This window comes from Pecten maximus, chromosome 13 (genome assembly GCF_902652985.1).
Source record: "Pecten maximus chromosome 13, xPecMax1.1, whole genome shotgun sequence".
In the NCBI taxonomy this organism is placed as follows: domain Eukaryota; kingdom Metazoa; phylum Mollusca; class Bivalvia; order Pectinida; family Pectinidae; genus Pecten; species Pecten maximus.
This window is the reverse complement of record NC_047027.1, coordinates 14,309,807-14,331,837: the sequence shown is the minus strand read 5'-3', so window position 1 is coordinate 14,331,837 and position 22,031 is coordinate 14,309,807. Positions and strand designations below refer to the sequence as shown.

At 36.9% G+C, this 22,031-nt stretch overlaps 2 protein-coding genes across 4 annotated transcripts; one reads left to right on the top strand and one right to left on the bottom strand.

Annotated features, from left to right (window-relative positions):
- Positions 1 to 3,639: 3,639 nt before the first annotated feature.
- On the bottom strand, positions 3,640 to 13,855 carry LOC117341197 (phosphatidylglycerophosphatase and protein-tyrosine phosphatase 1-like). Of its 3 annotated transcripts, none has more exons than XM_033903061.1 (5): positions 13,799 to 13,855; positions 8,671 to 8,880; positions 7,898 to 7,978; positions 7,092 to 7,283; positions 3,640 to 4,594 (listed from the first exon to the last, which is right to left on the bottom strand). In XM_033903061.1, exons 2-5 carry the CDS (start codon positions 8,815 to 8,817, stop codon positions 4,454 to 4,456), a joined length of 561 nt encoding a protein of 186 aa, XP_033758952.1. In that variant the 5' UTR covers positions 8,818 to 8,880; positions 13,799 to 13,855; the 3' UTR covers positions 3,640 to 4,453. The 3 variants fall into 3 exon arrangements, with proteins under 3 accessions (XP_033758952.1, XP_033758951.1, XP_033758950.1); XM_033903060.1 differs by having other exon boundaries at positions 13,765 to 13,849; XM_033903059.1 differs by having other exon boundaries at positions 13,719 to 13,840.
- A 253-nt stretch (positions 13,856 to 14,108) lies between these two features.
- LOC117341196 (electron transfer flavoprotein subunit beta-like) lies at positions 14,109 to 20,478 on the top strand. The gene is made up of 7 exons (XM_033903058.1): positions 14,109 to 14,234; positions 15,205 to 15,363; positions 16,141 to 16,299; positions 16,878 to 16,940; positions 17,682 to 17,840; positions 18,901 to 19,085; positions 20,286 to 20,478. The coding sequence occupies exons 1-6, from the start codon at positions 14,181 to 14,183 to the stop codon at positions 19,069 to 19,071; spliced, it is 765 nt and encodes a 254-aa protein (XP_033758949.1). The 5' UTR covers positions 14,109 to 14,180; the 3' UTR covers positions 19,072 to 19,085; positions 20,286 to 20,478.
- The last annotated feature ends 1,553 nt before the right edge of the window (positions 20,479 to 22,031 follow it).

Genomic DNA, 22,031 nt, shown 5'->3' with positions numbered 1-22,031 from the left:
GCTGATAAAATCGTGTGACTCTCTAGTGAACTACTATGCAAAAAGCACTAAATCAAATACCAAAAATGTAAATATTTTTCTAGAACCCAAACAAGGCGAGATTCATATTCTTTACACACTTCATGTATAACACTCTGGAGATAGAGCACTAAGTAGTCACTGTTTTAGAAAATATTCGAAAGTACTTATAACAAAACCAACATTTATTTAAGAAGTGTTAATTTTACTCTACAATTTATTATCATTTACAAGGACAAATAAACTCCTTTTTGTGACATCTCCCAAACTGTCATCATACTTAGCAAAATGCAAATATCTTTCGCAAGTTTGTACAAATGTTCCCCTTAGTTACTAGTTGTGCAACCTTGCATTTGATCAAACTACATGAATCAGAGTCAGACCTGATCATTATCTCTTCGAGCGTGATGGGTAGCTTTTTTCCTCAAATTCTGTCCATAGGTTCCCTATGATTCTAGTCGGCGGCAATGGCCATTGCAATCACCAATGTTTGACATATAGTTAAAGGTCAATGATTACGGTTCAAAGGTCAATCTTCAAGTCAAAATTATGAATACAACAAGACAATTGACAGGTCAGCAAGGGCCCCACATTGTGGTGATATATCCCCATACATAATCATCAGAAAGACCTCTGCCATATATATTAAATAGCATTTGGAATTCAAAACTTATCTTTGAAAAAAAATGTCTTTGAACTTTGGACCCAAATGACATTGTTCTTTAATCAGTTGACGTATCCTGTAACTCAGACCAATTTTGTTTCATAATGTCATATCAAAATGTTCAAATACTGAACTTGACATTGACCTTAAACCTTTGGACCCTATGACCTTGGCTGTTTGGTCAGTTAACTCCTTGTTTAGTTCTGACCAACTTCGAAATAAGATAAAGTTTTCAACACTAAAAAGATACAAAATTTGCCAAGACAATGGTCCAGTGACCTTGATTTTAAATCAGTTGATTTCTTGTTAAATTCTGACTACCTTTACTTCATAATGCCACCACAAAAAAGTTCATCAGTAAAATGATACAAATTTGGACCTTGAGCTATGACCCAGTGACCTTGACAAGTCGACTCCTTGTACAAATCCAACCATAATGGCATAAAACATTCATCAATTAAATGATACAAAGTTTGACCTTGCTTTGGTCAGTTGACCCTTGTTTAATCCTGACCAACATTTCTTCAAAGTATCATAAAAATGTTCATCACTGAAAAGCTACAAAAGTGACGTTGTCCTTTGACCCAGTGACCAAGACCTCTGATCAATGATCTTTACCTTTGGTCAGTTGATTCCTAGTTTAATTATGAACATCTTTGCTTCAATCAGGCCATGACAAAATGTTCATCAATTTTGACCATTAGACAGTTGACCTTTGACCCAGTGACATGGAACTTTGGTCAGATAACTCCTTGTTGAATTCCGACCAACATATGGCTGTCTCATAACAAAATATTCATCAATAAAAAACTGCAGATTTTGACCTTGACTTTTGACCTTGACCTTTGGTCAGTAGACTTCTTGTTTAATTCTGAACAACTTTGCCTCATCATGTCATAATAAAATGTTCATCAGTGAAAAGATACAAAATTTGATATAGACCTTTGAACCTGATGTCTTTGACCTTGACTATTTAGTTGAGTGTGTATTTTTGTGAACTGAACATATTGACCAAGTTTCATGTATAGCTAGGAACAAAATTTGAGGATGAACAGACAGTGATTAATAGAGGGCACCCGTACCTTAAATACAGGGCCTTAATTAACTGGTTAAAATTTTCCGAAGACATAAATACAAGAGATCCCAGAGGGATCTGGGCGCCCACCATTGAACGATCTTTATAGGTTCCATGTCAGATTGATCTTTTCTCTATTTTTCCCTTCCTTTTACTAATATGTGTAAATTGAGAAACATCCCTCTAGTACTTTTCAAACAAGGGGAAGCTATATATGAAATTTGAGAAAGATCCCTTCAGTACTTTCTGAGAAATAGCGATAACAAACTCCAATTGTCAAAATCAAAGATGGCTGCCTGTCGGCCATGTTGTTTTCCGATTGGTCTCAAAATGCAATATGCATAACTAAGCACCAAGGGGAACCTACATATGAAATTTGAGAAAGATCTCTTCAGTACTTTCTGAGAAATAGTGATAACAAACTTCAATTAACAAAATCCAAGATAGCTGCCTGTCGGCCATGTTGTTTTCCAATTGGTCTCAAAATGCAATATGCATAACTAGGCACCAAGGGGAATTTAAATATGAAATTTGAGAAAGATCTCTTCAGTACTTTCTGAGAAATAGTGATAACAAACTTCAATTAACAAAATCCAAGATGGCTGCCTGTCGGCCATGTTGTTTTCCAATTGGTCTCAAAATGCAATATGCATAACTAGGCACCAAGGGGAACCTACATATGAAATTTGAGAAAGATCCCTTCAGTACTTTCTGAGAAATAGCGATAACAAACTTCAATTGTCATAATCCAAGATGGATGCCTGTCGGCCATGTTGTTTTCTGATTGGTCTCAAAATGCAATATGCATAACTAGACACCAAGGGAACCTACATATGAAATTTGAGAAAGATCCCTTCAGTACTTTCTCAGATATAGCGATAACAAACTTCAATTGTCAAAATCCAAGATGGCTGCCTGTCGGCCATGTTGTTTTCCGATTGGTCTCAAAATGCAATATGCATAACTAGGCACCAAGGGGAACCTACATATGAAATTTGAGAAAGATCCCTTCAGTACTTTCTGAGGATTAGCGATAACAAGAATTGTTTACGGACGTACCACGGACCACGGACCACGGACGCAGGGCGATTTGAATAGCCCACCATCTGATGATGGTGGGCTAATAAGAAGCATAACCAATTTAGTATGTCTGCAATGCACACTCGGTCTTCACATGTTTGATGATTCTCTGTTGTTCATCAAATTCAAATGAACTTGATTCCAGGCCTTTCAGTTAATCAGAAGAAGTCCTTTAAATGTTTTGACAAATCTTACCTCTGGGACCATGGGTTTGTGCAATTTTTGTTTGGCTCCATCCCAAACATCTACCAGCCAAATATGATTCTATGACTTTTGTATGTTTTTAACAAATTCAACCCAATGAATATAGGTCAAGGTCATCACTTTTCTTAAAGTTTGTGGTGCTCACTCCCAGGAACCTACCAGCAAAACATCCTGCTTTCAGGGATTTAAGTTAACCAGAAGTCATTTAAAGGTTTCAACAAACTTTACCCTTTTACCTTGAATATGGGTCAAGATCCATGACTCTATGAAGGTTTGATGAGAGCAAAACTAGGAAGTGCATGATATTATGTCAATGTAAAGCGAAATACTAGATGCAAAAGTGATTGAAATCTTACATGGAATCATAGGACCAAAAGCAAAGATCACCATATCAAAGGTTTGAAGCCAAAAGTTGTTTGGAATCAAGAATTTCTCTAGAGGTCCATGTATGGACAAAGTTAGTTTGAATGAATTCATGCAAAATTACACAGTGTACCCTCGGCACTGAGTTTTGTGTTACATGCTAAATCACTTTGATAGGCTATAAGGCACACTGTAACATCAGTACTTTCCCATAAAACAACAACAAACTACAGTATATATCATACATGTTCCTTTATTAAATACTTCAACATGCAAAACTAAACAAGAACCTGCACAGAAAGACCTGCTCAATGGTTAACAATATTACAACATCAATAGAGCCCACAATGGCAATCCTATAATTCATCACCATTTTTTGTCATGATCCACATAGTCAACATTAACTAATTAAAGCTTAACTAAATGGAACCAATTTCCAGAGCTTGTGAATCATAACTAACATTTGGTTTCAATAAATGTTTAACTTGATACCAATTAAAAGGGAGTTAAAGTTTACAATAACACAGGCATAAAGTCCAAGGTAGCACCAAAGCCTTTTAATATTACATTACTGAAAATCTTAATGCAAATGTATGCATACACTCAAATGACAAATCCCACCTCTAATAGTGTCAATGATCACCTTTTCAATCACTAAACATTCATAAATATTCTTGAAGAAGTTCTGACATTATTTGATCCTTATACAATGTACCAGGTAAAGGTTGTAAAGTCATCTTAACAAAACCTCTTACTGACCACATATTGTCAAATCTTTGTAACAAAGCGTAAAATGATGATCTTTATTTTGATCAGATTGCAGGTAGGACCGGCCCATATCAAACCACCTGCGTTATATTGTGGATTAACAAGCAGCCAGCGGAAAGCCATGGGAAGCTCTGTTCATATTACGAAACATGGCAACAGACATTGAAAAGAATCTGATCAGCTTTCACAAAGACACTTATAAATCAAAAAGCTAATTGCCGGCCATTTTAATCTTAGCACAAACAGACATAAATATAGAGCTCTGTCAATACTTTGGCGATTCAGGCTCCATCTACTGGCTTAAAGTCTTTCCAGTTGGAGTAGTATTCATCAATTGATTTTAGTTGTTTATCTCTTAGCCAGATATGACTTCTCTTTGTCTTGATGAATTCTACTGCTTCTACTGGTGTCCATCCATTAGCCTGTTGACAAAATTTAAAAAAATAAATTGAGAATAAAGACAACACTACAGCTACCTGGCAAAATGACACAGACACCCAGGGAAACACCAAGGGAAACACACACTTTGTATTAAATGTTAGTGCTACATGTGTTGCTTACCTGCAAAGCTGTGGCATTCATATCAACTATAAATGTTATATCAACATAGCACTGAAACTTATTCAGCAATAAGCTTATGACTATGTCTGGTAATAAGCCAATCTATGTCTAGTGTAGATAAGTAGAAATGGTACCGTAAAACCTCGTGTAATTTGCGCAGGTACTTTTTGGGGCTGAAAATGCTGAAAAAAACTTCTATCCATATATTTTGCGCATGAAAATTTTTGACCAAAAATGATGCCCGGAAGGTCCCGAGAACGATGTATGAAAATAACACTAACACAGATTAGTACAAAACTTTACTTAAAATCATTCTAATAAATACTTGATGATTATAATAATATGATTATTTTGTATTTTTAATGAGGAAATAGCAAAATTGCATCTTGATTATTTTCTTTTAATCGACCATAAGAGGAAAAGCTTACCTACGTACGGTAACCACCGTGAACACTAGCATTATGAACATTTATCAGCTCAAACTTACACCCACTTTCAAAGAAAAGTAAAATGACCAAAGTAATCATTTTTGCATATATTGCCACAATTAAGTGTCTAATTAATCTAATTATTTAGCCCAATAAACCTTAATGCGGTAATTGACAACAGAAATAATGTCCACTTGGATGTGGATGTTACGTATGTATACGCTTCCCTCAGAACTGCTGCTGTAGCTGTTGGTAACTGACCTTGTGTCTGGTATACTAATATGGGTACTAGTCGTGTTGATATTATTTCAGTGCTCCCACAATTTACGAGACTCTCCCAAATAAAATATGTACACCGGCCGGGTCCCGGTTACCAAAGTGACTGCATGTGGTCATCTTACAGTTTGCTCAGTGTTTAGTGTAAATATGCAAGGTACAGCCAGTTTTATTGTCAAATAATGGTAATTTATATGAAATAAAAAATATCCCAGAGGGATCTTAGCACCCACCATTGAATGGTCTTGATTGGTTCTATGTAAGGCTGATCTTTTCTCTACTTTTCCCTTTAATTCTTTCCTCTTTCCCTCTTAATAATTTGATAACAAGGAAAATCTTTACATGAAATCTAAGAAAGATCTAAGAAGAACTTTCTGCAAAATAGCGATAACAAACTTTAGCTGTCAAAATCTAAGATGGTTGCCTGTCGTCGACCATTTTGTTTTCCTAATCTGATCATCAATCATATGGGCACAACAAGGAAACAAGGGGAGCCTACAATGTATGTCTGAAGTTAGAGAAATGTCTCTCCAGTCTTTCTTAAGAAATACAACCTGAGCTACTGTGTCAATTCAATCGTTAATTTATTAGAATGGTGACAAGTAAACAGTTCCTCTGAAATCCAAGGAAGATAAAAAGATCTAGTGGTTAGACCTGTCAATTTGCTATCTTAAATATTTATTGGGAAACTTGTTTAAGTCTATGAAATAGTGGTTTGCCTCATGTAATTACCTGTCTATATAACCTACAGTATTTTGACCAAAGAATATTCCAAAGAAATGAAAATCAAAACAGCTTACTTCTTAACAAAATATATATAATAAAAGTGTTAAGTATGAGCCTTATGGATGAAGTAATACACAAAGAAAAAGAAAAAGAAAAAGAGAAAGAAAGAAAAGAAAAACTAGACAAAACCTCTTTGTAATATATATATATATTGCACTTTTCCCGTAGCGTCCTGAAGGGACACTTCGGCATTTGTATTTCTTGTATTCTCAGTCTTGATAAATATTCGTAGTAGTTTTTTTCACACCACTCTCTATAATTCTTATTATCTAAGTTATTTTTCAAAAGTTTTTCAGACTTTGTACATGATATTTAATCAATCATTGTAGAGACGATAATGCAACATTTTTATTCTGAAATCTGATATCAATGCAATGTCGTCCACTAGCAGTATTTACGGACGAATCATCTTTGAACTCCTCCATATATTTTCACGTGCAGGGGAATTCAAAATATCTCTGCCGTTGGTCGCATAGCATTCTAGTGTTGAACATGATACAGTCACGCTAGTATCCGCCTTCGGCCAACGTTTGCCGAAGGGTTCATTGTTGTTTCTCCAGTTACTAAAACATTATTCTTATTGTATTTTATTGTATTTCCAGTACTTCTTATATATATTATGTGATTGTATTTGTATTTTTTTGTGTTTTGATAAAGGGGCAGATTGCCTCGAAAATTTAACAAGCCTCATTGTCCACACTGTTTGAATTACTTCTTTGCCCCATATATATATATATATATATATATATATTGCACGTTTCCAGCCTATTTTCAATTGTCCTTCTAATTCAGTAGGTGCCATCCCTCTTGTGTTTTGTAAGATCAAGTTCGCCCTTAGTGTTTGCTAGGGGAGACAACTCCAACCAACCTTGATAAGGTAACAGGCGACTACTGTTGCACTCCTGGTCCTACCAGCTTTACAGTGGACATACACACTTTCCCGACGATCTCTGTGCTGAAGGATAAAGTTGACACCCCGGTTGATGTTTTCCTGTGTAGGGGTCCCAACATAGTCAACTGTCTGTAGTCGCAGCTGTTTGACACCAACATTTAACCATTCCTGACAGGAAAAGGAGAAACATGTACTCAAATAATGTGTAACAGAGCTAATGATTAATTCAACTTAAATCACTGCCTCCACTAGGGATCAAACCTGTCTCTTATTAGTATATGCTCAACAGATTGAGCTTAAGAGAGAGAGATAGAGAGATCTTACGGCTAGTATTTACTGGGGTTACAAATTGTACAAGGGTTTAATTTTGTTTCTGATAGACTTGCATATATTTCACACTTAACCTGTAGCTGTTAAACATAGAGAAATAAAAATCAACTGAAAAAATATTAATGCAGCTAATTTTATGGGCAAAACAGCTTTAATTTCAATATTCCATTTACAATGTAGCATTATGTTATAATAATTGATGCTTGTTGGCTTTTGGTTGAAAATTTAAACATCCAAATTTGTAGTCAGTTCACTCCTCAAAATTTTCCTTCCAAATCAACAGTATCTTGCCCACAATTAGACGAATGCCAAATCTCAAACAAGTGAAAAATAAAATGGTTCACAACAATCAAATACTGTTATTTTCTACATATCATTACCTCCAAAATATAGTACCTTCATTGTAGTATCGAAAATATACATAATAAACATTGTAAAGAATCTACTTTTACCTCCTCAGAATTTACAAACTGGCTCATCTCGAAATCCTCCGTCATAGATACTAGACCTCGAACATTCTCTTCCTCTACCAACTGGGAAAGTAATCAACAGAGCATGAAATTACGTAAATAGAAACTAGTGAAATAGCTAAAAATGAATCAAGTATATTATATATGGAGGAAGAAAAGCAGAGTCTTACTATTTAATATGATGGTAGCAGTATACAATGTGAACAGTAGTATGCTCAGAAAATCAATGAAAAAGAAAAAAAATACAAATATTAGTCCAGTCAGGGCTTTTTCTCACTGGTTTAGGAAGGGGCCTTTTTGTCTCATTTTGGGAAGAAAATTGATGAATTGGGAATAATTTTTTTCAGAAGCAAACTTCAAATTTGGGGAATTTGGCTTAAATTTGAATTAATTTCAATCGGGAATGGGGCCTATAATATTAACGGCCCCAAAAAGCCCCCAGAAAAAGGCATTGTCTTGGTAAAAGAAAATATAATAAAGGGACATAATTTAGTTTACTTAATGTTAAATGATAAAATCATCCCTTGAGTAACTCATTCACAAAGAAATGGCAATAAAAGGGGACACGATACATGTAACACAGTCTTTTCCAAGGGACACAACTCTAAATAGAATGAGAGTCAAAAAAAATAAATTGTGTATGCAGCAATTGACTCCGACTTGTGTACTCTCATGCAATGACGATGAAACACGACATAGTGATGAAAAATAACTGATGGATTTCAGTAATAAAGGTTTAATTTGAACACTTTTACCTGCTTGGTGATTCCTCTTAGAGGCAGAGCTCCAAGGAGAACAGTTTCATCAATACGGTCATACCAGTTCCTACTGGTCACCTTGGATAAGAAGATGTTGTAAACCAATGTTGGATAGAAAGCTACTTTGGAAAACAGACTTGACATGTTGACCTATTGAAGTGGACATTTGATCATTCCTGGACTTTCACTGGTCCATATCACTTAAACCTGTAACAGAGAAATTATCAGTCACAACAAATATCAACTAATCTGATTGTATGAGGAAATCAAATAGCATGCTTCTGTTGGTAACTGAAACTCAGGTTAGCAGTCAACAGTTCTTTAATATCAATCAAGAAAATATTCAAAAAGCTAAAATGACAACAAATTTCAATCCTGCATTCAGTTAAACCACTTAGTCACTACTTCCGCATTGCAAATGTTGTCGCTGATACTGGTATTATGTAGTAACCAATGTTCTTAACATGCCTGGTAACATCACATCCCCTTCGAAATTGACAGGATATGAACCCACCACTCCTGGATCTCTGTCTGTACTCTAACAATAAATTTATTTTTTTCTCAATTCCCTCTGTCTATAAGAGTGTGTACCTAACTGAGTGACTCTCCGCTAGTGATGGGAATAGGTTGAAACTTCCTGATCTATTGCCTATTCTATTGATGATTGATTAAAATTTATTAATTTTTTGTTATCTTTCTTTGGTATTTAAATGCTAATTCTTACATTCCTTCATAGTACTTAATGTGTTGCTTCAGTGACCTTAATGCTTGTATTATAGGTAAGCGACACTCGCAATCAAGCAATCATGCCATTTGTGACAAATATTTATCACGTTATACTAATCAGCTAATATTTGTTCATTTATCATGATGTGAGCATTTCTGGCAAAACTTGATTACAGATTTCTTACTCAATCGATTGGTCAAACAAGAAAATCTTAATTAATCAAAACACCAATACTGATCTCCACCACCTATTGATGGAAAATCTTTACATTATCTATAAGTAATTATCAGCCAATTGTGAATATATTATTGTTTAATGTGTAATGATCCTGCTTTCGCAAGTACAGGACGGCAAAGAACAGGCGATATTTTAATGAAATAGAACGCTTTCGAAATCCGACCAGCGTTATTGCGTGACAAAGAAGGAACTTCTAGCTGTCGTGTACTTTGTACATTATTTCCGGCGCTATCTTACAGGGAAACGCTTCCTTATCCTGACAGACCATAGTGCACTGCGATGGCTGATGCAGAAGAAGGACCCGGAAGGTCAAACCGCACGATGGATTGAGACATTGTCAACGTATGAATTTGAAATTCAGCATCGGCCCGGAAAAGATCACGGAAACGCAGATGGATTGAGTAGAGTTCCGTGTGATCACTGTGTCGAAAAGACTTCCGGGAAAACTGGATGGAGCCATGTTCGTGTCGCAAACACGGAGGTGGATTCACAGTTGCTTATTAAAGAAGCGCAGCAACAAGATGAAACAGTAAGGCAACTGGGCGAATGGATCCGACAGGGAAGGCGTCCTGATTGCAAAGAGGTGAATTCTAGCGGATGCGAGCTAAACTCTCTCTGGGCACAATTTGAGCTGTTCCAGTTTCGGATTGGAGTCGTTGTCAGGAAATGGAACAATACAACGAAGAGGAAAGCGTTATGGCAAGTTCTGGTGCCTAGGAAAATGCGAGTCACGGTATTGACTCAAACACACGACAGCCACACTGGGGGACAACTGGGCATTCGGAAATGCTTAAAGAAAATACGTCAACACTACTATTGGCCTGGTCTGCAGAAAGATATGCGCCAATGGATTATTGGATGCGACAAGTGTCAGAGAGGTAGGGCAACTGAGGCTCCAATGCAAGTTCTGCAGAGCGGAATGCCAATGGAGCTAATCACCATAGACATAATGGGACCGCTGCCGAGAACTGAAAGTGGAAATCAGTACATTTTAGTGGTATCCGACTACTTCACTAAGTGGACAGAGGTGTTCGCGATGCTGAATCAGGAAACTTCTACGATTGCTACCATCTTGGTAGAAGAAATAGTAACAAGATTCAGAACGCCATTATCCCTTCATTCAGACCAAGGACGACAGTTTGAGAGCGTTTTGTTTACGGAAATGTGTAGGATGCTCGCAATACAGAAGACGAGAACTACAGCATATCACCCTCAAAGTGATGCCATGGTTGAGCGCTTCAATCGAACACTAAAGGAGATGCTCAGAACATTCTTGAGCAAACTGTCAAAAACTCAAACCAGAAGACGTCTGGGTATACTTCCCTACGGTTAAGGTCGGCACAAGCCTCAAGCTAACTACGTTTTGGCGCGGGCCGTTTACCATCACAAGGGTAATCTCAGATGTGACGTACGAGGTACAGCCTGTTACAGGGGGATGGAAACAAGTGGTGCATAGTGACGGTATAAAACCAGGTACGGCATGACAATTTCAACACAGAGTAAGGCAGCATCATAGAAGATCACCAAGAAGATTACAGCGAAGAGAGCGGTTTAGATATTAATAATATGTGGGCACACGGTGATCATCAAAGACCGACGTGTACACGAATGTTACCGCGACGATTTGAAGAATTTGTATTGTATTAGTGAAACGACAATTTTGGATGGGGGGGGTATAATGCATCCTTTTTGTCTAGTTTACAGAAATGTCCTACTCCAGATATTCTTCACGAACGGTGGACTTGTTCTGATGCATGGCGTGTGGGAGGTATCTTGACAGCAATTATGGCGTTGTTACAGCAACACATCGTGGGATGTGAACGAGCGAAGAGAGGACTCGGGGTAGAACCATCCGTTAGGGAGGACAGGAGCCGGGGGGAGACAGGGGAAATCAGCAAAAGAGTCTCCTGTGAGTATTGTGAGCAGACCCTGTCCAGGAAAGGGGATTTGCGGCGCCATATAGAACGGCAACATCCATCCAAGGCCCTCGACCTTACCCCGCCTAAGAAACGGCGCTCGGACTCTTCGAGGTCGGAAGTGACAAGTGCAACCACGACTGTTACACCAGCAAAGGCAGCAAAGGCTACGCCAGCTACCACAGTCATGGTCATGGCTAACAATGCAGCTGCTGTTTCTGTAGTGCCAGGGAATGTTGAGGAAGCGGCGGAACTGTCCATCGGGACAGATCCCGACATATCTATGAGGGCGTTTATTGTGAATGCTAGTGTCATATCACCTTTGTGGCATTCCACACCAATTAAGTGGGAGGAGTGCGAGTAACGCCAGGACATACAAAGTGAAATCGTGGGACGTACCAGCACACGGAATGAGCCAATCGCGGGAAGCGGGAGTCCTAATGGACATGTTTTCATTCCTGCTTCGTTGGACAGGACCTCCACCATTAGGGGAGGGGGATATATCTAAGCGTTATGCATTTATGTTGATTTGTATAGTTCTGTGTATAATTGTATTTGTATATATATAAGTATAAATGTTTTTTGTATCTATATTAGTTATTGACTATGCCTTGTGAGTGAGTATGTATGTGATGTAAGTTGAGAATGATTCTGGGGAGTGAGAACGTTGTGTATTTTTGTGTACTGTACGGAAAAGAGTTAGTAAGAAAGGTACTTGAATTGTATGAACATTTTTTTGAATTTGTTAACTATTATTTTTGTTATATTGGTCGGGACGACCAACGCTTTTGAGGCGGGGGTAGTGTAATGATCGTGTATTTGTTGCACGTGTATTGTATATATTTACCTGTATTAGTATTGAGTCCGTACTATCTGTATTGTTACATGTAAAGGATTGCGACGTATTATGTGGGCTCGGGGCTATATATACCCGTGCACAGTAGTCGGGAGTCTCTGAGACATCTGTAGCTACGACAACCGGTCAACAGGTGAGAGCAAACGACATCTATAAATAGCACTCGTTTTAGTGAGGTGGCCGGTGGACTGTAACGGGCGAGGTGCTGACTGGAGCGTAGGTAGGCGGGCATGGGCTGTCGCCATGTACGCCGGGCGTACGGACTGACGCCGGGGAGTGCCAGGGAACGCCGGGCCAACAGTCGGACATTGTCACGCCACAGAGTGTGCCAACTACCATCTATTAATTAACTTCATGTTATGCCAGCGCGGAATATGTATCAACGGGTGCCCACATAATGCTCGCACTTCTCTCTGTTGATGTCTCATGTAAACAATGTCTGGGAATAAATATCATTAAATCGCAGTAGTTGTTTGGTTGTTTTATACACTAGCAACGAAGTAGCACCAACGGCGATCTTACGCAGGAACCCTGGAGAGTAGGACAACGGTGAACCAAGCAGGTTAAACCGTTACAAATGTAAGTAATAACTCAAAAAAGCCTATATTCTATAATAGTGGAACTGGGCTGGGCTGAATGTCAGTGGCCAAGCACATATTCTATAATAGTGGAACTGGGCTGGGCTGAATGTCTGTGGCCAGGTAGTTCAAATGGTTCAAGTGTCCTTCTAGAGTTTGGAAGTCCTGGATTCGAGTCCTGAACTGTTCATTGCATTTTTTTTCTACTCTACATATTTGGTGCCCAAGTAAAATATCCATTGAGGGTGGTATAGAGTCTCACGTGTCTTCGGGGTCAAAGGAATGAAGATGAACAGGCCAGGCTGGGCTGATTGCTGGTGGCCGGGTAGCTCAAATAGATATATATATATAGTGTCTATCTCGAGTAAACTTAAAATTACATCTTATATATACTGTTTTCTTTATTTGGGTTATGCGTATATATATATTTCATGCAGGGCCATATTATAAACTAGACATTGTCTAGATATGTAACCCTGGTTAAATAAAGGATATTACATGTATTAGTATTACTATTATACAGTTAGGAGTCCAAGGTTCGGTTCAAGTCCCAGATTAGATCTGGTTGTTGCATTTCCCATTTCCTGTTACATTATTATATTTGCGATATGTTTGTGACCTCAGTCACTTAGACAGCAAAATTGGTGGAAATTCCTGGGCATGTTATCACATCATTAAATGAATCGTGGCTGTATCGACAGGGTTGCTGTTGTAAAAGACGTGTATCTTACATCTAATGTGACTCTTTGGGAGTTCAATAAAGATAAGGCTTTGTACCAGAGCGAAAGAGAGATTCGCAAAGCCTTCTCACCGTCGTCTGCAAACACGAGAGTAGCGTAGCTGATAGCGTCATTTACACGCTTAGTTCACTTAGTAAAATAACACGTGCGGTTAAAGCGTCTAAGGGGCAGGAACTCTTTACATATGAAAAGTATTAATTGATAGGGAGTAATCATTATTTATGAAACCTTTCCAAATAGAAGATTTCTAATTTAAAATAATAATATTTGAGTGAGTTATTATAGTTTTCCAATTTTCCAATTTTAGTATTATATTATTGGTGGTAATCAATATCTGTTGAAAGTTGAATTACCCCTACATTACTATCCCGTAGGCTTTTGATATGAAAATACCGGTATCTCCCTTCTTGGGAACAAAGGTCACACTTGCTGCTGGTTGAACGACCTGCAAAGATGTCTCTGAGAATACTCGTTGGGTGTAAGCGAGTTATAGATTATGCTGTGAAGGTAAGATTTTATTCTTAACGTGAGCTGTCTCGAAATACTTCAGTGAGATTATCTCGACTGATGAGAAGATATATTGACGCTTTAGCACACTTACAGGACATGGTCGGCAGTTTCATAACAAACAACCGGCAACGCAGAAATGTCTAAATAATCGTTTACATGTTTACCTCCTTTAGTTGCACATACAACAAGATATGTTTTAACGTTTTGAATTAACTAACGAAAACTCCAGGTACCTTTTAAACATTCCGTCGCATCCTCAATTATTTTCCAGATTGTATGGGTATGCGTATACGTACTAGATTTCTAATGTCACCTGAATGACAAGTTATACAATATGCAGTAACTGTACTGTACTCATTTCATTTTCTTCAACCCTAAACCCCTTGTTCACTAGTTTGATACTCAAGTGAATAAACAACAAGGATGGCAGTAGCAGAGTCAGACGGAACTGCAATAATAATTAAAAGAACGAAATTTTATCAATGATCTGATCATGAGATCAAACTGATTATTTCCATGTCTATTTACTAGCAACATTTGTGGAAAATAAATAATCCTTATTCAATACTGTTTACAAGGTCTACAATCAACATGAGCTGTTTAGAAGCTGCTGAAGGGAACAGATTGGGGGGGGGGGGGGGGGGGGCATCATGCCATCAATGACATCAATTTTAAAACAACTATATCACAACAGATATTATCCCTGCATATTGAACTCAATTCTCTTTGAAAGAATGGTCTGAAGCTCACTCTTGACTGCACTCATCATGATAGCATTTTATTGTCAGCAGATTGTCATTAGTCACAGCTACTAAGGCTGAAACCAACCAATGACATTAATTCTTGCTACCCTACTTATACCTTATATTTTACTTACCAAGTAATGACTGGTCTATCTTTCCACTTTTTATTGCCTATTATTATATATTATGATATCCATCAATCAAAATTGGTGATATGTTTTTAGGTGCGTGTAAAACCAGACAAACTGGGTGTGGTCACAGATGGAGTGAAGCACAGTATGAACCCGTTTGACGAGATTGCCATGGAGGAGGCAATGAGGATGAAGGAGAAGAAGCTGGCATCCGAGGTCATAGCTGTGTCTTGTGGACCCCAACAAAGCCAGGTCTGTAACGTTAACTGTTGAAGTTTTTTGTCTCTAATGTATCAAGGCAAATCCAACAACTGATAAAATGTCTTAGAGAATCTTACCTACATCAGTATGAATTTTCTTAAATGAATAAGAATTTTTTGTTTGAACGAGCCTCTGGTGCAATGAAATGAAAATGTTTTTAAAGAAATCAATCAATTTCATAGGAAGTGCTAGGCAAGCAAGCATATTCATGAATACAGCATGTGGTTAAGACCATTTGATGTGGAATCGGTCATGGCAATTAATATTCTCAATCAGTTTCATTCTCTGAAATTGGTGACACCACAAATTAAACAATGTGTGTGATGCTAAGATGCTTTAATTGACATCTCACTAACACAATTAAAAATGTCTATTACACCTGGTTCCTTATAACAAAATTACTTTGTTTCTATAACCAACATTACTGTTGATGAGTTCTTTCTTGGTGAAGGAACGGGGTACCTGGGTAAGATATACTTGCTTATCAGGTTGCGTACCAACCAAGCGAGGGAGTGTTTTGCTCAATAGCTTATTCAGTTATTGAGTATATATACGTAGTCAGGTGTAGAGTGAGCCAGAGTGAGTCTCTAGACCCCTTATTGAGGACATTCTTTGAAATTTCAAGTACATTGGTCACCCTATTTGTAACCACCCTCAGGAGTGACCACTCCTTGTATGCATCCATTTTTCTTGTTACGTGTTTTCAATAAACTTGTTCTCTCTCAATGACTAAAGATAATGAACTGTGTCGTATGTTGTTTAACACAGGAAACTCTCCGTACAGCACTAGCTATGGGAGCTGATCGGGCCATACATGTTAAAGTAGAGCCCAAAGATTATGAGACACTTCAGCCATTCCATGTGTCTAAAATCCTGGCCAAGATTGTTGAGGAGGAGAAGGTAGACCTTGTTGTATTAGGAAAACAGGTAAGATATCCAGGATGTGAAGATATGATAATAAACTGTGTGATTATTGTTAACACTCCCACACATGTTGTCTGTAAATCGCATATATATTGATGAAGTTAATTTGGTTGTTTCCAGAAGTATTCGTGTGCATAGCGCACCTGGGTGGACATCCAATCAGGGTGGATGTCACGTAGTGTAAGGCTATATAAGGCATGCACGTGGATAGTGCTGTCTTTCGAGTTCATTGCTCACCAGATTAACCACGTACATTGATTTATTGTTACGTAGATATTTTCTTCGTCATTTTTTGCTCGAAAAGTAGAGTAATTATATAGCCATAGGTAATATGCCGGTTAGCAGGGTTTATTTTTGTTCTGTGTAAGAGGGTGTTGACATCATTGTTTTATGTGAATAAATGAGCAACGGGCTGTTATCCCATTTATGTGTTTGTTATTCATTTGAATCTAATTATTTTATGTTCAGATGAATGTAATGAGGGATAACATAAAAATATTTATTTATACATGTCCCTGTGATGTAATCTGCTATTAGGCCTATTATTTCTTTTATGTTGATGCATTATTTAATATTTTCAGGCTATTGATGATGATTGTAACCAAACTGGACAGATGACCGCTGGTCTTTTAGATTGGCCTCAGGTATGTTGTAAGTTTGTGGTATGACAATAATAATAATTATTTGTCTGTCAGATCAGCCTACATGTGTATGTCACTGGCTGTGTTACTTTTAGTCGGTTGCCATAAGCTTGTCATGACATTAGTTAACTGTGACGTATGCTTGTCATATGACATTAGTTAACTGTGACGTAAGCTTGTCATATGACATTAGCTAACTGTGACGTAAGCTTGTCATATGACATTAGCTAACTGTGTAAATATCATGATATCAGACTGGCCTCGGATATGTTGCAAGTTTTATGTACTTGTTGTTGACTGTATATCGTTGGCTTGTTTTGCTGTCAGATCAGTCACAAGTATATATCCTGATACTGTGTAAACGTTGTGTTGATTGGCCCTATTATATTGTAGACTGACCTCGAGTCTAAACTGTATGTTGTACGAGATATTGCATGATAAATTTGGCACAAAAGACTCCATATTATTCAGTTACAGTTAGGTAAGATCGTTGCTAAGAATTTTTAGGTTTTAGGTTTTAAAGTGTGTTTTGGACCCCTGTGAACAGATATCAATTTAAATGTTTCTCTTTCTGCTGAAACGTAATGGGAATGTCACTAGCCCTGGGCTAGTATGGCTGTAATTTTCACTAGCCCAAGTTGAAAATTTGGTAGTCCCGAATGTTGGACCAGTGGATTTTTTACACCCCTACAGAGACTAACAAAATTGACATGATTTCTTTACATATCCTCATCTTTGTTGCAGGGAACATTTGCCTCAAATGTGGAAAAAGTGGACAACAAATTGAATATTTTACGAGAAATTGATGGCGGCTTAGAAACAGTAAAAGTGTCCATTCCTGCTGTACTAACAGCTGATCTCCGACTCAATGAACCACGATATGCCACACTGCCTAATATAATGGTAAGTTAGTGGTGTACAGAAATTATCAAAATTGATTTAATTAAAACGGTTTTGGATAGAATTTATGTGTTTTTAGGTCTCATGAGACAAAGTCTCAAGTGACCTATTCTAATCGCCTTTTGTCCGTCGTGCGTCCGTAAACAATTTATATTTTCGACATCTTCTCCAAAATCCATATACCAAATTCAATGAAATATGGCAGGAAGCTTGTATGACTAAAAGTCAACCAAAATTGTAAATTATATGGTCCCCACACCCCAGGGGCTGATGGGCGGGGCTAAAAAGGGTCAAATTGACTGAAATTTCAAGAATCTTCTTCTCAAGACCCAATAAGGTAGAATCAAATACTCTTCATAGATGGAAGGGTCTTGAGGTGCTTTACCAAAATTGTGAATTTCATGACCTTGGGGTTTCACGTTTGCCCCTTGGCCTGGGGAGGGGGTGAACTTTACTATAGTTTATATCAGGAAATCACATTTTTGACTATGATTTGTTTGATTTCTATTGGAATTAATTATAATTTGGATAACATTACCAGCATGCGATGACAGTTTGATGGTGTGCTCATGTTTGCCTTGACCGACCCCCAGGAAATGATGGTTGATGCCAAAAAGGGTCAATTTAGTTAACTGAAATATTTCAAATCTCAGGTGACCCTTAAGGCCCATGGGCCTCTTGTTTGATTTTGCATTTACCAAAAGTTGAACAATGTTTGTCCTCAAAACAGCTTGTCCATGTCCCTGAGACTGAGTGTAAAAATTTAGAATAAAAGTTTGTGAGCCACATTTAAATTATGAACCACTAGCTTTCCCTTTACCATTTTAAAATTGATGATTCAGCAAAAATGAAAATTTGTGGGCAGGGTTTTTTGTGGATATTAAAATATATAGTACTTCAATATAGAGGAAAATAAAAACCACTTGAAAATATTATCTTTACAGTAGCAGTATTTGATAATGTTAAAATTTGTTTAGAATATTTGGTCCTTTATTTTCATATTTTCTGTTTGTTTGTTTTTTGAAACAATTTCTATGGTTTTATTTCTTATTTGTGACAACAGAAAGCTAAAAAGAAACCTATGGCAGTCAAGTCAGTGGCAGACTATGGAGTTGATGTAAGTCCACGTCAGGAAGTCCTCTCAGTGGAAGATCCCCCTACCAGGGAGGCCGGTCAGAAAGTGGAGAGTGTAGAAGACTTAGTACAGAAACTCAAGGACGGAGGATTTGTATAGGACTACATTGTTAGGTGGGTATACAGACTAGATGTTATACAGAAACTAAAGGAGGGAGGATTTGTATAGGACTACATTGTTAGGTGGGTATACAGACTAGATGTTATACAGGAAACTAAAGGAGGGAGGATTTGTATAGGACTACATTATTAGGTGGGTATACAGACTAGATGTTATACAGAAACTAAAGGACGGAGGATTTGTATAGGACTACATTGTTAGGTGGGTATACAGACTAGATGTTATACAGAAATTAAAGGACGGAAGATTTATTTAGGATTAGACAGGCTGGTTCATGAACTAAAGGACACATGAATTAATGAGGATTAGACAGAGGTTGGTGTATGAAGAATATGTCATACAGACTAGAAAGGACAGAGGATTTGTTTAGAATGTCAAGACTGTTAGGTAGGTACATAAACTAGGGGAGGTTTGACCTGAAATCGTTGGAGAATTTGTATAGGATTAGGTAGTTAACTGGTAGTTTGGTACATAAACCAGGTTTCCATACGGTAAATCTTTTTCTTTTTGAAATGATTTGTTAGTTGATTAACAATGTTAATATTAATCAATCCCAGATATAGCAGATACAGGCACTATGTTGTCTGCACACATACATTTTTATGCATTCAGAAAAAAAAATAATTATGTAAGGTCCTTTGAATCAATGTAATCTCTTGACTTAAGTGTTATGTTGGTACACACATTTATATATACATGTACCTAGTACTTGCAATACAAAGATTTTATTTTAAAGTTTCAACCCACCCTCCATATATATCAGACAATAAGCACAAGCCTATACTAATTACTAAGCTGAACCTTATCTATTGTTGTCCAATTAGAATTACTCAAATGTTATTTCTTTGTCCTGTTATAAGTCCCTGTCTTTGAGTAAGAGGTCATGTATTGGCCTCCTGCCCTTAATGAAGGATAAATTTTGTGTGGGCTTCCTTGTAAATGAGTTGATTAGCTCACCGGGGACTAAGAGTGGGGTTGTATAATTACAGACCTAAGCAGGTTGTGTGGTTTTAGTGATCATCATAAAAGATAGAAAATCTAGATATTGATTTATTTACCATTTTCCCTTGGTGAATGCTGCTGTTTTAACTAAAACATTTGTTTCAACTCTCTATCTCAATAGTTAATATTCAACAGTAAACTGAAATTATTTTGTTTTGTGAAATTATGTGTTTTAATTTTTTCCTTTGCAGATATTTGGAGACAGAGAGCAATTCTGGAGTTATGTGGATGTGATTAATTTTGTGAATTTGTTGTTGAAAGAAATTTACTGGACTTTTTTCATTGTCACGATCAGCATGATGTTTGTATATATACATGTATATACCGACGAAAATCTGTGTAACAGATGCATTACCAAATCATATTTAAATTATCTAAACAAAATTATTGTGTTGTTGTCTTTTCAAATGTGTACCTGTCATTTAACCCAGAGATAGAGGAGTATGGTAATCAGTAGGAATTATATATCAGACAATATAACGTATTGTTCAATCCTGTTAAGCCCGAGTTTCCTGTGGCACTTTCCTGTTGTGATTGGGTCCTTGGGTCCTTGGGCTTGCAATGGCTTCCTGTATTTGTTTACTGAGGTAGCCACCAGCTACTACAAGGAGATTCCACCTCCTGGCTGGGGAGGTAAATCCAGCAAAGTCAGCAGTCTTAGAATAACCTCAGATATATTATTCTTTATCAAGGGAGAGGAATCGGTGTCAGCCTGTTACCTGATACAAGGGGTTGACACTACTTACTGTAATGCCTTGGCAGACCATTGAATCACCTTATTTTGAAATGAGACAGTCCTGCTGTAAGTGTCTGGAGGCCCACACCGTGCTCTGCATTAAACCAAAGGTCCAAATTAGAAATTTCCTGTATTCTTGGGAATTCTAAGCATAAAATTAGTTCTTGCATCATTTTGTGTTTTCTGACAATTATCTCTAAAATTTGGATAATAATCCTAATGTATTTGAAGTTTATGCAGAAAACTTTAGCAAACTTTTGGAATTTATGTAAGCCTGTAAAACAGGTCCTTACAACCAAACCAAGTTTGTGGTATTGCAGGCCTAGGGCTGCCCTGCTTACTGTTATTATTGTTGACCCATGGATATAGTAAACCCATTGAATTTGTTAAAATACTCAATAACATCTTCTAAAAGGAAAATATGTTAACTTTACTTCTCATATTATTTTGTATGAATGAAGGGTTACAAACATATTTTCCATGCTTTCTCAAATTCAGTTCTTTGAACCTTTTTTCTCTGAAAAAGAAACTAACTGAATTTACAAGTGAAATTTGATGTGTTTTATACACATGTACATGCATTTTTTTCTGGTAAGTTATCATTTTACAGCTCTCAAACCATATCTGCACTGCAGGAAGTAATTGCTATTTTGGTAAACTATTCGAAGGAACTATACAAAGGAACATATGATGTTGATGTCAGTCTAGTTTAGATATATTAATTAATTTCTGAGACCCTCAAAATGTTCCAAGAAACATTAATGTGGAGGCAATGGAAATCACATAATACAATTATAACACCTTTTGTGAATTCAATACAAATTTTGCAATAAGATATTGATTATTTTTCATGTCCTTAATAATGACTAAAATGCTTATATATACATATACCAGAAAGTCCTTAATAATGACTAAAATGCTTATATATACATATACCAGAAACATAATTATAAAGCATGTTCTTTATAGACAGATTTTTCCTTCTAAAGTTTAGGAGTCTTACATGAAAAAGTTCATTAAAATTAAGTTAGGGATGAAAATTATTAAAATCTGAATTTGCTTTTAATTTATTAGCGAAGATACATTATGTACTATAGATTCTGTTTAATATCAATCAATCTGTATAATTTTACCATATTCATTATTTCAGTGCAAGTGTGCATTCAATTTATTAAAAAAAAAAAAATAAGAATTATAAAAA